The sequence below is a fragment of the Canis lupus genome, chromosome 2, assembly GCF_011100685.1.
Source record: "Canis lupus familiaris isolate Mischka breed German Shepherd chromosome 2, alternate assembly UU_Cfam_GSD_1.0, whole genome shotgun sequence".
In the NCBI taxonomy this organism is placed as follows: Eukaryota; Metazoa; Chordata; class Mammalia; order Carnivora; family Canidae; genus Canis; species Canis lupus.
Window position 1 is genome coordinate 49,415,169 of NC_049223.1, and position 14,525 is coordinate 49,429,693.

Sequence of the window (14,525 nt, forward strand, 5' to 3'; positions counted from 1 at the left end):
TCAATAAAGTTGCTGAAGTCGGTTTTATCGTGTTCCAAACCTGAAATGTATAACATCAACAGCTACTGAAGAAGACTGAGGTCTCTCTTTCTGATTGATCACTTAGATATTTTTAGAATTAATAATTTGCTGGCTCTAATTGCCATTTTAGTCACTGTAGCTACCAAGTCTAGAACTGCAGAATTGACAGTTTAGAAATTCAGTCTCTTATTTGTACTTGTACAGGATCTGAGACCCTTGAGAAAGACTGAAAACTAACAGAAGAGGAATGCTGCATTGCTGCATAAGCTAGCCTTCACTAAATAATGTGTGTTCTAGAAATAGCTGTTGAGCCACATAGGGGATATACACTCCATAGGAATCCAGTCATAGCTGGAGGACCACTTTTAAATTTCTGCTTTAACATAGGGTTGCTTCCTGGGTCCTGATGTGTTACTGTAGAGGTCACAAACAAATGTAGTGACCGTTTACTGCTCTGAACACTAGGTCATTTGTTTATGTAAGTTTTCACTGACAATTGATTGCAGTGTATTAATACTTTCTTCTTTGGCCTTTTATTCTTCTCTGTTCACAACACACATTAGATCAACCATCAGCAAGGGGAGCTGTCATGGCATCAGCATAGAAAATGATACCTGTGCAGGTTACTCTCATTACTACATATGGTGTTCTATCCATGTTCACAATCATGGTTCCAAAGCAAAATAATGGTGGCTCATTTCTGGGGTTACTGTGTCCTATATAACAATAAGATTTCTCTTTCATTAAGAAGATTCTATTCTCTTATATTACAAAAGGAGAATAATCCTCCTCATTTTATGGAGACAGAATGTTCCAAACATTTCCAGCAGACAACCTTTAGGTGACAAACTACGCCTTAGGCTAAAAGCTAAAAATATACCATGAGTCTTTTAAGGAAAAAAAAATCATATACACATATTTAAGTCCCCAGAGGATATGACCAGTGAATTTCTTAACCAGTAGTGGAATATACCTATTTTGCAAGTCATTTTGCCTCTGATTTTAGTAGTCATTCTCTAAAAAATCCTTCCAGACATCAGTATATTTTGATTAACCTTATATATACAGGAAAGTCACATATATAAAAGAAACTCAGCACCTGGGTGGCTCAGTCAGTTAAACATCTGCCTTCAGCTCAGGGCACGATCTCAGGGTCCTGGCATTGAGACCCACATTAGATTCGTGTTTAATGGGAAGTCTGTCCCTCCCTCTGATCATGCTCTGTCTGTCTTTCAAATAAATAAATAAAATCTTAAAAGAAAAACCTTTTCAAATTTCTTTTAATAGTTTCAATTTTTTACTACTGTCATCATTGCAACAGAATAAGACTGTCAGTCCATCTGGATTTATTTATTTTTCTCCAAGGTGTCATTCCTTTATAAGAGCTGATGTCTGTTTAGGTTGTACATTAAAGAGGAATCCTATCTCTTCCGCAGAAAATATACTCCCTTTGGCGTATTTATCTATAGACCTACTGCTTTCAAGCCAGTCTTCAGCAGACAAGAGGAATATAGATCCTTTTTCATTTAGATAACATAATAGTAATATGGTACTGAGTTGACATAGTATTATTGAGACTTGAGGTTGACATCAACCCTTATTGTAGTTTCATTAGCTTTTTCTTAAAAAATAATTTAAAAAAAAAGGTTAGAATATTATTCACTCTGAGATGGTCTGAATTGGCTAAATCAGTTTAGTGTTTTCTCATTTGGTTTGTGTTACTCACACAACATTTTTACCAGTGTTACATCCTTTGGTGCTAATTGTTAAGAAATTCATAAATAATTGATAGGAGATCTCTAAATTCTTTGGCTGTCTGACTTTTTGATATTTCTTTCTTATTCAGTAACATAACTTTTACCTTTTGAGGAATTAAGAACTAAATATTTTTCTCTTGTATGCCATAACTTTTATATGTTCTTTAACAGTAAACACATTAAAACTTGAGCACTCTAATAATGTCAAATTTGAGAAGACTGGCTTGGGTTCTCTAGGTACTGTTATGGATTGAATTGTTTCCCTTCCACCCCATATCCATATGTTGAAGCCCTAACATAACTGTGTTTGGAGGTAGAGACTTTAAGGAGGTAATTAAGGCTAAATGAGGTCATAGCATCAGGCCCTAAACCAGTAGGAATATTGTCCTAATTTCTCCAAAAAGAGATTACCTTTGGATCTCATTAGCCTTCTCTACACATACAAAGAATAGAGATGAGATTATCCCAGCAGAGACACTGCCAGTTTGAACGAAAGGGGATAGAGGAAAGAAAGACTCTTAAATTTATGGGATCCTACAAAATAGGACAAGAGAGCTACCCAGCTGCGAACATCTCTTATCCTTCACAGAAAAGGCAGAATGACTGTGAGGGTAATTGAGAGATCAGCAGGATTGGCACTGCTTGCCCAGGCCCCAAGGACACAGGCCCAGAGGGCAAGGCTATCCCCACCTCTGCAGTTTCATCCAGCCAGACTGTCATTGCTCATAGCCTCGGGGGCAAGACTGCCTCCCACGGCTAAGGGTGCCCGGCTGCCTGTGCAGTGGACAGAACACAAAACCACCACCTTGGTGGTTCCTTAAGGGCCGAGCATTGAGCCCAAGAGAATTGTTGTTGAGCCTTAATATCCAAGAAATTTAACTTGCTAGGTTTTGTACTTCCCTGGGCTTTGGTCTTTTCTTTCAAATTTTTCTCTTTGCATTGATTTTTTTTTTTTTTAACAGCTTAACACATCAGTCCAACAACAAAAAACATTTTTGTATTTTGTGCATAGAACTGTGTCTATCCCCTGACTATCCCACCACTTTATTTTAGAAGCACATTATTTTTCTGGTTTCACAGATTCACACCTGTAGAAGAATTTTGCCCCAGGAATACTTCAAGTGTCACTCATACTTGATTTAGATGCTACTTGAGAATTGGAATTGAATCTGGATTGGGTTAAGATTTTTGGACCTGTTAGGATAGAGTGAATGTGTTTTCCTTGTGAGAAGATTGTGCATTTTGGGCACCAGAAGAAGAAATGTTATGGACTGAACCCTGGTGTCCAACACCCCATCAAATCCATGTGTTCAAATGCTAACCCCCAATATGATAGTATTTGGAGATAGGGCCTTTAAAGATGTAACTAAGGTTGAATGAGGTCATAAGGGTAAGGCCATAATCTAAGAGGACTGGTACCCTTATAAGAATGGGAAGAGGCTCCAGAAATGTACATGCACAGCCAAAAGGCCATGTGAAGATATGGGGGGGGAAAAGCAGCTGTCTGGAAGCTAGAAAGAGAAATCCAAATTTCCGGCATCCTGATAGTGGATTTCTAGCCTCCAGACCTGTGAACAAATACATTTCTGTTGTTTAAGCCACCCAGTCTGTGGTATTCTGGTACAGTATCTCAAGTAAACCAAAACAGGTATCATGCTGACAATGTAGACATTTTTCTCATATTTAAAAAAAATATTAAAAAAATAAAATAAAAAATAAAAAAACAATATTTATATCAAATAGCAGAGGGAGAGCTATTTTGAATTATTTAAATAACCAAGGCAAAAGTAAATTGACCTTATTTTGTTAGTACTAATAACTTTGAGTAAATAATGCTATTATTTGATATCAAAATAATTATATGTTTTTAATTAAGGCACTTAATTTTATAGCAGTTATAGCCTTACAAAAAAAATTGATCAGAAAATAAAGAAAGCTCCTATGTATTCCCTCTCCACCTGCAGTTTCTCCTATTGACATCTTTTGTTGATGTGTGCACATGTCATAATTGAACGGATGTTGATATATTATTATTTTTAAAGATTTTATTTATTTATTCATGAGAGACAGAGAGAGAGAGGCAGAGACACAGGCAGAGGGAGAAGCAGGCTCCATGCAGGGAGCCCGACGTGGGACTCGATCCCGGGTCTCCAGGATCACACCCTGGGCTGAAGGCGGCACTAAACCGCTGAGCCACCTGGGCTGCCCAGATAAAATATTTTTAATTAACTTCATTGTTTACATCAGGGTCTGCACTTTGTGTTGTATATAGTTTTATAGATTTTAACACACATATAACGTCATGCATCCACTATTACAATATTCTAAACTGTAGTTTCACTGCCCTAAAATTCTCCTGTGTTCCACTGACTCATCTCTCCCTCCCTCTGCTCAAATATTAGATGAGAATATATAAAGATAATTAAACTACTGGAAGTCACTACTTTAAAATATTCTTTACCATTTTGGTACAAAAATGAGAATATATAGTTCTATGCATGAAGTACAAAAAATTTTTGTTGTTGTCTGATGTGTTAAAAGAAAGTGAGTGTGAAGAGTTTGCACATTGTGAACTCTTATGCTTATGTGAGAGGTCTTTACATTAGATCTTTCTATCTTGACCCGTTCCAATTTGTTCAGGGTTTGGATTACAAAAGGCTTCTTTAGCATTTAACAAATTCTTTGGTGGTGAAAGGGGCTAGGAGCATTTATCCATGTATAAATTGATTTTCGACATCTCAGTTTTATAATGAGAGAGCAACAGGGGCACACTCCTGCATTTTCCGCACTCTCCAATTATTCCCTTGGTAATAGATAGGTAGTCCCCCTCTAAGCAGAGGTAGGAGAACACGTCTTTGATTCCTTGTCCCATTCCCATTGGAATTGCTTGACTTCTACGTATCACAAAAACTGACCTTGTAACCAGGACTAGATGAAAGTTTCCACTGTAGACATTGCTCCATATCAAGCATTCTTCACCACTGTTCTCAAATAGGAGCAACCATGGGATTATATGATAGGGGAGGGGGAAGCACGGACTGACTTTGAAATCACTGCAAGCTTTTCAAGGAATTTTTATATTGAAAGTTGTTACATAGAGAAGAATAAATGAACCATAAGTGTACACCCTGGTGAGTTTTCACAGTGAGTGCATGTACCCATAAATAGGTGCCCAGACTGAGAATCCAATACTACGTTAGAATTAGTACATTTACTAGTACTGCATTATCTTATTTTAAAATGTAACATGGTGTCCCAGCAGATTTCTTTCAGCAGCACGCTATGTCCTTCAAATAAGGGAACAGTGTGGGAAAATATTTTCCATGATTTTATTCTCACCGTATAAACTGGTAAGAAATGTAATTGGGGAGGGTGTCTTTCTGCTCATTAGTAATACTGGGAGTACTGAATGTAAATCAAAAAGTCGAATTTAGGGGTGCCTGGGTAGCTCAGTCTGTTAAGAGTCCACTCTTGATTTTAGCTCAGGTCATGATCTCAGGGTCCTGAGATCAAGCCCTGGGTCAGGCTCGGTGCTCAGGGTGGAGTCAGCTTGGGATTTTCTCTCTCCCTCTTTCTCTGCCCCTCCCCCTGCCCATGAGTTCATGCTCTCTTTCTGTTTCTCTCAAATAAAAAAGTAAATAAGTAAATATCGTCTTAAAAAGTTGAATTTAAACATTATAAACCAAATACATATACCAACATATGAAAATTTTATATACAATACCAAGTAAATGAAAGTGATGTAGTTGAGATGAAAATCAAGAGAATGAGCAACGTGGTAAGAGAACAAAGAAGTGTGTGTGTATGTGTGTGTGTGTGTGTGTGTGTGTGTGAACATGATACAAATGTTTATCCATACATATTCTCCTCAGTATCAAGCAACAAGGAACCTGCTAACCACTGTGACTCATGTAGTCCTAAGAAGATGGAAACTTCTGCAGCCCAAAAAAGAAAAAAATGATGTCATGAAGAGAAATTTAGTTTACTTTTCACTTACTAACTCTTCAGTCCTTAAACCTTTTATTTACTTTCCTTCTACTATGTTAACTAGTAGTTCTGTTATGAAGTTGAATTATATGGTAAATAGTGAGCATCATTGTCTTCTTTTCTTGATTTTCAGGGAATGCTTTTAAAGTTTCATGATCAAGTATTATAATTGCTAAAGTTTTCAATAAACTTGTCAAGTTAAGCATTTCTACAATGCTAAGTATTTTCATTTTTTAATGATGACTAAGTGTGGAATTTTACCCCAAGTTTCATTTTGCATCTTTTAAGGTGGTTGTGTGCATTTTTTTTCTTTGAATCTTTTAGCTTGTTGAATATATTGAATAGATTCATTTTCCATTTGTACCTTCCTTGAATTTCTGAAAATAATCTTATTTGGTCAAAATACTTTGTTCTTTTAATTAGTGGGTTCTATTGACTAATGTTTTATTTAGGCTTCTAGCATCTATGTTTGTAAAAAAAAATGGTATATAATTTTCTTACACTCATTTTATGTATCTTTGTCTACTTGGTACATCAAGGTTACATTATATTTTTGGAGCTAGTCTTTTTACAGCTATTCTTTTATAATAAGTTATATAGTTACATAAGTTATAAGGACTATTTCTTAAAGGATTGATAAAGTTTGTGTGGACCTCCCTTCCTACTCTTTATGGTTTTTAGAGAAGATATTTTGAGTTCTGTTTTAATTTTTAAAGTTGTTTTGTGGTTTTTCATGTTTTCTAGATTTAGATTAATTTTAAAAATGGATAATTTGGTTTACTTCAGGTCCAGTTTAAACTTAAGAACAACTGAGAAGGTGGGGAATCTTGAAGACCCAGGAATGTGGAATTATTTCTGTGCCAAATGCTGATATTTTTCTCTGAAAAGGGGTAAATGGCAAAAGGTAGAAAAAGGAATAAAGCTTTTTTATGGAGTTTATAATTTAGCTTTACAGAAAATTTCACCTTAATTCTTTACTAATATAATTCCCCATCAGGACTCATAAATCCTTCTTAAATATTTTAATTTTTTATTTATTTATTTTTTTATTTATTTATGACAGAGAGAGAGAGAGAGGGGGGCAGAGAGAGAGAGAGAGAGGCAGAGACATAGGCAGAGGGAGAAGCAGGCTCCATGCACCGGGAGCCCAACGTGGGATTCAATCCCGGGTCTCCAGGATCGTGCCCTGGGCCAAAGGCAGGAGCCAAACCGCTGCGCCACCCAGGGATCCCCTTCTTAAATATTTTAAAGGTTATTGGTAAGAAATAAAATTTTAATAGGCAACATTTTGGGGACAGTAGCTTTACATAAAGTAACAGTTCTCAAAATGTGGTCCACAGTCCCTTGTGTCTCTAAGACTTTTCAGAGAATCTGGCCAAACTGTTTTCTTGGTAATATTAAGATGTCATGTGCCTTTTTTAATGTGCTAACCTTTTTATTAATGCAAAAGCAATAGCAAATAAAACTGCTGGTCCCTTGGCAGAATCAAGGCTTTGGTGACAAATTATACTAGTACTCATTTTATTTTTACTGCTCTCAGATGCAGTTAAAAAACTGTTTACTGAAGCAGTACATATCATTGATCTTATTAAATCTTTCTTCTGAAATACCTTTCTAATACTCTCTGTGAATAATAAAAAAAGAATGCATAAAGCACTTCTGTAGTATGCTGGAGGCTGATGGTGGTCTTGAGGAAAAACGCTTTTGGATGTTTTAGTTGAGAGCTGAACCATACACTTTTCCATGACATTCCGTTTTTACTTAAATGATTGACAGACCATGGACTTGCATATTTGGCAGTATTTGCTCCAGGTGATAGAATTTTAGCTTTAAAGAGAAATGAGCCTTTTGGAAAACTTGTATCCACCACTATGAACTTGACTATGGCCCAATAGTTAAATAACTATTTTTTGCTGGGGATCGTGGTGATGTTAACTCATGCAGCTGTCTTTGATATTCTGTAATGAAATGTATTGATATTTGGGAGATATGCATAACTCAGGAAAACATTATTTTCCAAATTTCCAAGTTTATTGAAGAAATACCAGAAAGTAGCAAGAGTATCAGGTTAGGTGGTGAAGGTAGCCAAGGGGAAATCTCTGAACAGGTAACATGGAGAAAATCAAGCAGATATTAGCAGCTAGCTTGGTCCAAGAGACACAAGTGGGGTAGGAGATTAAGAAGATTAGCATGACAAAGCCTGTGTCATAGGTGGGAAGAATTAGGGAAGCACTCCATGTTAGAAAAATGTGTGTATCTGATGAGAACTGGAGTAAGAAATGAGGAATTTGTGAGAAAAAGCAAACAGAAAGTATTATACCTGAATTCCTTTTTTTTTTTTTTTTTTTGGTTTACTTATTTATTTTAGAGAGCTAAAGAGGGAAAGAGAGAGAGAGAGAGAGCAAGAGAGAGAGCGCGAGAGCATGAGCAGGGAGTGGGGTAGGTGGAGAGAGAGAGAATCCTCAAACAGGATCCCCACTGAGTGTAGAGCCCCATGCAGGGCTTGTTCCCATGACCCTGAGATCATGACCTGAGCAGACATCAAGAGTCTGAAGCTTAACTGACTGAGCCATCCAGGTGCCCGTAGCCCTGAATTCCTAAGGCCTTACCCACTTGTAAGTTGCACTGCAGTCATATGAACAATAGTATTAGAATTCTACAATTTGGGGATGCCTGGGTGGCTCAGAGGTTGAGCATCTGTCTTTGGCTCAGGGTGTGATCCTGGAGTCCCGGGATCCAGTCCCACATCAGGCTCCTTGGGGGGAGCCTGCTTCTCCCTCTACCTATATCTCTGCCTCTCTCTGTGTGTCTCTTATGAATAAATGAAAATAAAATCTAAAAAAAAAAAAGAGAGAATTCTACAGTTTGTATCTGCATCTGTTGACTCAGAACCCAGCCCCCCTGCACACTCCCTGCGTGTATTTCTGAGCATTGTGAGACAGCCATATGTACTCAGCAGTAAGTTTATTTTTGTGTTATACTGTTTCCCAAGATCACCGGTGTCTATTCTGTTTGTTTCAGTAGTATTCTAGTTGCTACCCCCAAGTCCTCAGAGATTAAAGCCATGTGGTGTAGATGTCTGCTGCCCAAAATTGTTAAGACTTCAGTGTGTCACAGAGTTCAGAAACCAGTTTTCAGCTATTGGCTTATACAGTTCCCTCTTCCTAAAACCAATACTAATATCTAGGGTGCTGAGGTCGGATGAGCCAATAAACACGCTGTGTTCAGATTTATCCAAAGACCACCATTCTGTTAAATAGGTTCATTTACCATATTTGACTCTTTCTTGTAGCATAAATTCTTTGACAGAAGCTACCTCAGCTCTTTTATATCACTTTTGGGTAACCTCCAGTTTTCCTTTTAAGCTCAGATATATATAAACATAGCTTTATTTCTTGTACTCCTCACATCCTTGCAAAAGGATTTCTATTTGGTTTGTCCCACTAACAGTTGGCCAGACATCTTAACCCATGATAATGGAAAAAGACATTTTGTAAGCTGAACTGTCTCCCAGATCTTGTTGATTTGATTTCAACAAATGTTTGTTGAGTGTCTTTTTTTGGTACCAGGTACCATGTTTGATTGGAAAGATATAGAGTTGAATAGAATACTGTGCTTTTTAGGAACTTGTAGTTACTGATAGGACACACATACACAGAGGTAAGTGTAGTACAGCATGACTAGTGCTGCTGCAGAGGTGCTGCAAGGTACTATGAGAGCATGGAAAAGGGGGTAATTGTGTTTTCCTGGGAAGTGTCTGTGAAAGAAAAATTTGAGTTCAGCCTTCAAGGGTAAAAAGTACTTATTAACCTAAAGTCAGAGGAAAGAGAAATGATATTACAGAAAGAAAAACAAATTTGAAAGTATGAGAGTGGAAAAAATAATTTTAGGGAACTGCACAAATATCTGTATTAGTGTTGGCGGTAGGGTACTCATGGAGGGGATGCCAAGGCTTGAGAAACAGGTTGGAGTCAGATCTTAAGGGTGTAAAAAGGCTTTGTTTTTTGGTTTTTGGATTTTTTTTGAAGAGGAAAGGCTATATGATACTCTCATTCTCCTTGTAGAAAATATTCCTTGTACGAAGAGGCAATCAAAAAGTATGCAGAGAAGAGGCATTATGGAGGATTACATAAGTATGTCAGGACATTGAATTGGTAAAAAATACTATGACCTTGTAAAATTTTGAGTTATTAATGTATATAGTAAAAGTTTTTTCTGACTTTTTATTTTGAGATAGTTGTAGGTCTGTGAATTGTGAATTGTAGGTTCGTGGGAAGATCTGCATACCCCTTCATACTGTTTACTTTATTCAGATCTCACCAGTTACGTGTGCTCTTTTGTGTATTTGTGTGTGTGTGTGTATTTACCTCTGGGCAGTTTATCACATGTATAGATTCATATGAACGCCACTGCAGTCAGGTTCACAACAGTCCCATCACATAAATCCCTTGAGCTACCCAGGGGACCGTGTTTGACAAAATATGGAGCACAGACTGTATTCTGTAGGATGGTATCTCTCAAAGTGTGGTCTTTGGATCACTCTAATAATAACCTAGTGTGCTTGTTAAATATGCCAATTCCTACTGTAGAAACACTGAACTAGAATCTCTGGGAATGTGGCCCCGGGACCTACATTTAAATAAGCTCCCCCAGGTGCTCAGTATACTATGCTGAAGGGGGATGACTTTGAGCCGAGATCTGAGTGAGAAGGAGGATGCAAACACCTTCGAGGAGGAGGTCTGGACAAATCTTATCCAAATGTAGCATGACACAAGTCGCATATGTAATTTAAAATCAATGTGAAATTGACATTTACACAATAGTTTACTTGACTCAGTATATTGAAAATATTTCAACATGAACTCAATGTAAAACTATTGATATTTGGCATTCTTTTTCTCCTATTAGTATTCAAAATCCAGTGTGTACTTTACATTTTCTGCACATCTCAGTTGAAATTAGCCACATTTGAAGGGCTCCGAATATATCTGACTAGTGGCTACCATATAGGGTAGCATAGATCTAGACAGCAAACAGCCAGTAGTACAAAGGCCCTTGAAAGAGATCCATTTGGAGATATGCAGTTGCCATCTGGAATTTAAAATTATTTCTCTAGAGCTTTGGAATAAGCTAAAAATTAGATATATAGATTTTAGAAATCATCGATATAGGACTTGTCACAAAGTGTAATTTTCAGTGAAGACTTAGTAGACTCATCTACGGAGTTTTTTCTAAGTACATACTTGCACCCCAAGAAAGCATGGAAAAATCTGGATACGTGGGGGAGGGGTGGAGAAACAAGGGGATGTGTGTGGATCTTAAGGAGTGAGGGAGCATAGGCAGATTGGGAGTTTCTCCATCCCTGATTCTGATAGGACCCCTCCTTGTAGTCCACATTCCTGGCTGAGAACCACTTGTGGTTAAGAGGGACATGAGAGCATAAGACACTAAAAAGGATATAGAGAGAAGGAAGGAGTGCCAAAGGAGTTAAGTAAAAGAGGGTTTCAACAATGAAGAAGGGCACATCAAGCAAGAGGAGATAGGACATTTACAAATTAAGATATTGCGATTGTTGAGGACATCATTTTTTTTTTAAGATTTTATTTATTCATTGGAGACAGAGAGAGAGAGAGAAAGAGAGAGAGAGAGAGAGCATGAGCAGGGGGAGAGGCAGAGGGAGAAACAGACTCCCTGCTGAGCAAGGAACCCAATGACACAGGGCTCCATCCCAGGACCCAGAGATCATGACCTGACCCGCAGGTGGACGCCTAATCATCTGAGCCACCCAAGCACCCTGAGCACATAGTTTAAACAGAGTAGTCAGCTGGACTGAGATGGGCTCTAAGGATGTCCATGGAGACAAAATTGGGATTAGCTACCTGAAGGTCAGAGCTAGACAGGCTGCAGGAGGGGCATGCCATGCTCTCCCAGGCAGGGTTCCTTAAATCCTTTCAATTTGGTTAAGGTTCATCTGTGTTCCCTCTTTTACAACCCTTACATCTGTTGCAGTTTAGTCAATAGCTGTGTAGTACATCACTGTCTTCACCCTGACCATACTACAGGATCACCTGGGGAACTTCTTTAAAAGTCCCCACTCCTCACTCCCTCCCCACATCCACATAAGCCAAAATTTCTAGGAGTGGGGCCTCGGCATCAGTTTTTAAAGTTTCCCAAGAGGTTGTGATGAGCTGGGGGTAGAAAACTGTTGAGCTATAGCACAGTGAGCACTTCCACGAGAGAAAGTGAGTGTTACTCAGCCTATCGCCCCCAGAGTTTGGCCCACTGTGTGGCATTTGGTTAGCTGTCAGTAAATGTTCAATGAATGAATGAAAAATGAAGAAGTGTGGCCGGGGAACCTGTCAGTCCCTTCTGGATAGCTTAATAAACATTTCGTTTCTTCCTAATAAATAGTTATCATGCAGGTTATTAAAAATACTCCACCTATTTTGGGTTCCTTATTAGTGTGAAACTCTTCTGCCAGACTGGTTTAATTTACATTATTTACATAAAATCTCCAGTGTAAAAATAGACTACAAAATTGATAGGAGTGTTCTCTAAGTCTTTTTGTTTGACTACATCCACCTCAAGATGTAGAATAGTAACGGTTCCACTGAGTATAATATACAAGAGAAATTACTGCGTTCAGGATAAAGAATTTTTGCCATAAATTTTAAGTAAGTAATTCCCATTTTTACATAATTAACTACAACTCAATAAATTGTATTATATTTAAATTTTAATGCTGTGGTATTTAAAATCTATTGAAAAGAACATGTCTAGTTCTTTGTTATGACTCTATTAATGCCACTGTACTAACTTATTTAATTGAGCCTTCATCAATTGCCTTTTATGACTTTTAGTGAGAGAAAGATGGAAAGAAATAGATGTAAAAATCTCTACAAAAGTGAAATAAGGGGATCCCTGGGTGGCACAGCGGTTTGGCACCTGCCTTTGGCCCAGGGCGCGATCCTGGAGACCCGGGATCGAATCCCACGTCAGGCTCCCGGTGCATGGAGCCTGCTTCTCCCTCTGCCTATGTCTCTGCCTCTCTCTCCCTCTCTCTCTGTATGACTATCATAAATAAATTTTAAAAAAAATTAAAAAAAAAAGTTGGTAGTCAGTAACAAAATGCATCATCATCATAATTAAATGGAACTTTCAATCCAGGGCATAGTTTATAGAGGGCTGCTAGCCTAAGACCTGGTAACTAGTAGGTACCTCAATAAATGATAATTCTCTTTCTTCTGTTCCCCATGTAGCTAGTATTGTGGTGAGGGTTTAGAAAAATCAAATTTAATCTGACACAGTTCAACATTTTAAAAGTGTATTATTTTTTCCACAGATGAAAAGAAGTGAAGAATTGATCACTAGAAATCATAATCAAGAAGACCTAAGTTTTCTTCGTTGTTGGAAATGCAGAAAATGTATAGCAAGTTCTGGTTGTTTCATGAAACACCTTGAGGATCAGATCTTTACGGTAAGTAGTGTGAACTCTGGTCTTCAAACAATTTTCTCGTATCTGAATGCTGTGAGCATGCACACAGGTGCACACCTATCCCTTCACACTTGGCTTAGGTTCTTTTACCTTATTTGACTTTACCACTGAAAACATTTCAAAGTGGTATTCAGAAGACATCCCATCTTCCACGGTTAAAATTAATTTTACCTTTAGCTGCTGACATTAACATGCCCTTAAAGTTTTTTTTTTTTTTTTTTTTGCCCTTAAAGTTTTAAGTGGAATATCATAGATGTAAGTTGAAGATAATGGTCAGTGTTTTTCTTATCCCCACCATGAATGAACCTTGGTAGTCAGCACACAATTAAGTTCAATATCCTAGTAGGAAATGGAGAACCTATTTTTTATATATATGTATAAATACATATATATTTGCATGTGTGTATATGTATTATGTATGTATAAACATATTTCTGTGTGTATGAACATATATATTTAGTATTTAATGTGGGCCTAGAAGAGGAAGTTCATGGGTGATTTGAAAGTCAATAGGAAAACCTGAATAATATTTAAAAGCATTTAATTGAGCATCCTGGTAATGCTTTTCAAACAGCAAAAGTAAGATCTCTAAGAGTATTATGAAACTTCTCTAAGAGTATTATGAAAGAGGTAGGATGAGAGAAGTACATACTAGATAGTGATCCATAGATTTTATAAGGAGTTCTCCTTCCAGCAGAGAGGCTATAATCACCTGTCATTGTTTGCTTCCCCTTCTTTGAGAGACACTTGGGTTTTAAAACATTCTTATTAGTTGTTTTTTGTTTTTTGGGTTTTTTTTTTTTTTTTTTTTTGGTCTCAGCCATGAGTAATTGTGATTATTTCCTGGAATTGATAGTAGTAGATAATTTGGTTGCATACTTACTGCCCAAAGATACTTTTTAAAAATGGATAAAACATTGTAATTGGGGGAAAAAACCTTGTAATGTTAGGAGTATTTTGCTTTGTAAATAATACATAGAGTTAATGAAAAAAAAAAAAAGTAAGTGTACAACTTGGTAAATGTTTTCAGTCCTTCCTGCTGTGAATCAGATCAAGGTATAAATTCCCATCACTCCGGAAAGTTGTGTTGCCCTGTTCTAGCCACTTCTCTCCCTCTCATAGCACCTCACTATACTGATGTCTGTCACTGTACAATAGTTTTGCCTTTGTTCACATAGAAATATATAGCGTCTACTCTTTTGTACCTGACTTATTCTGCTCAGCGTAATGTTTTAGAGATACATTTATGTTTTGTATTTATAGTT

At 37.3% G+C, this 14,525-nt stretch overlaps 1 protein-coding gene across 2 annotated transcripts in view; it reads left to right on the top strand.

Moving 5' to 3' along the window:
* Positions 1-14,525, top strand: part of RNF180 (ring finger protein 180) — a 184,672-nt gene that overhangs the window by 16,896 nt on the left and 153,251 nt on the right. For both annotated transcript variants that reach the window (XM_038530706.1, XM_038530707.1), the window contains exon 2: positions 13,108-13,242. In XM_038530706.1, the coding sequence (XP_038386634.1) occupies positions 13,108-13,242 (135 nt within the window). The remainder of the gene's footprint in view (positions 1-13,107; positions 13,243-14,525) is intronic.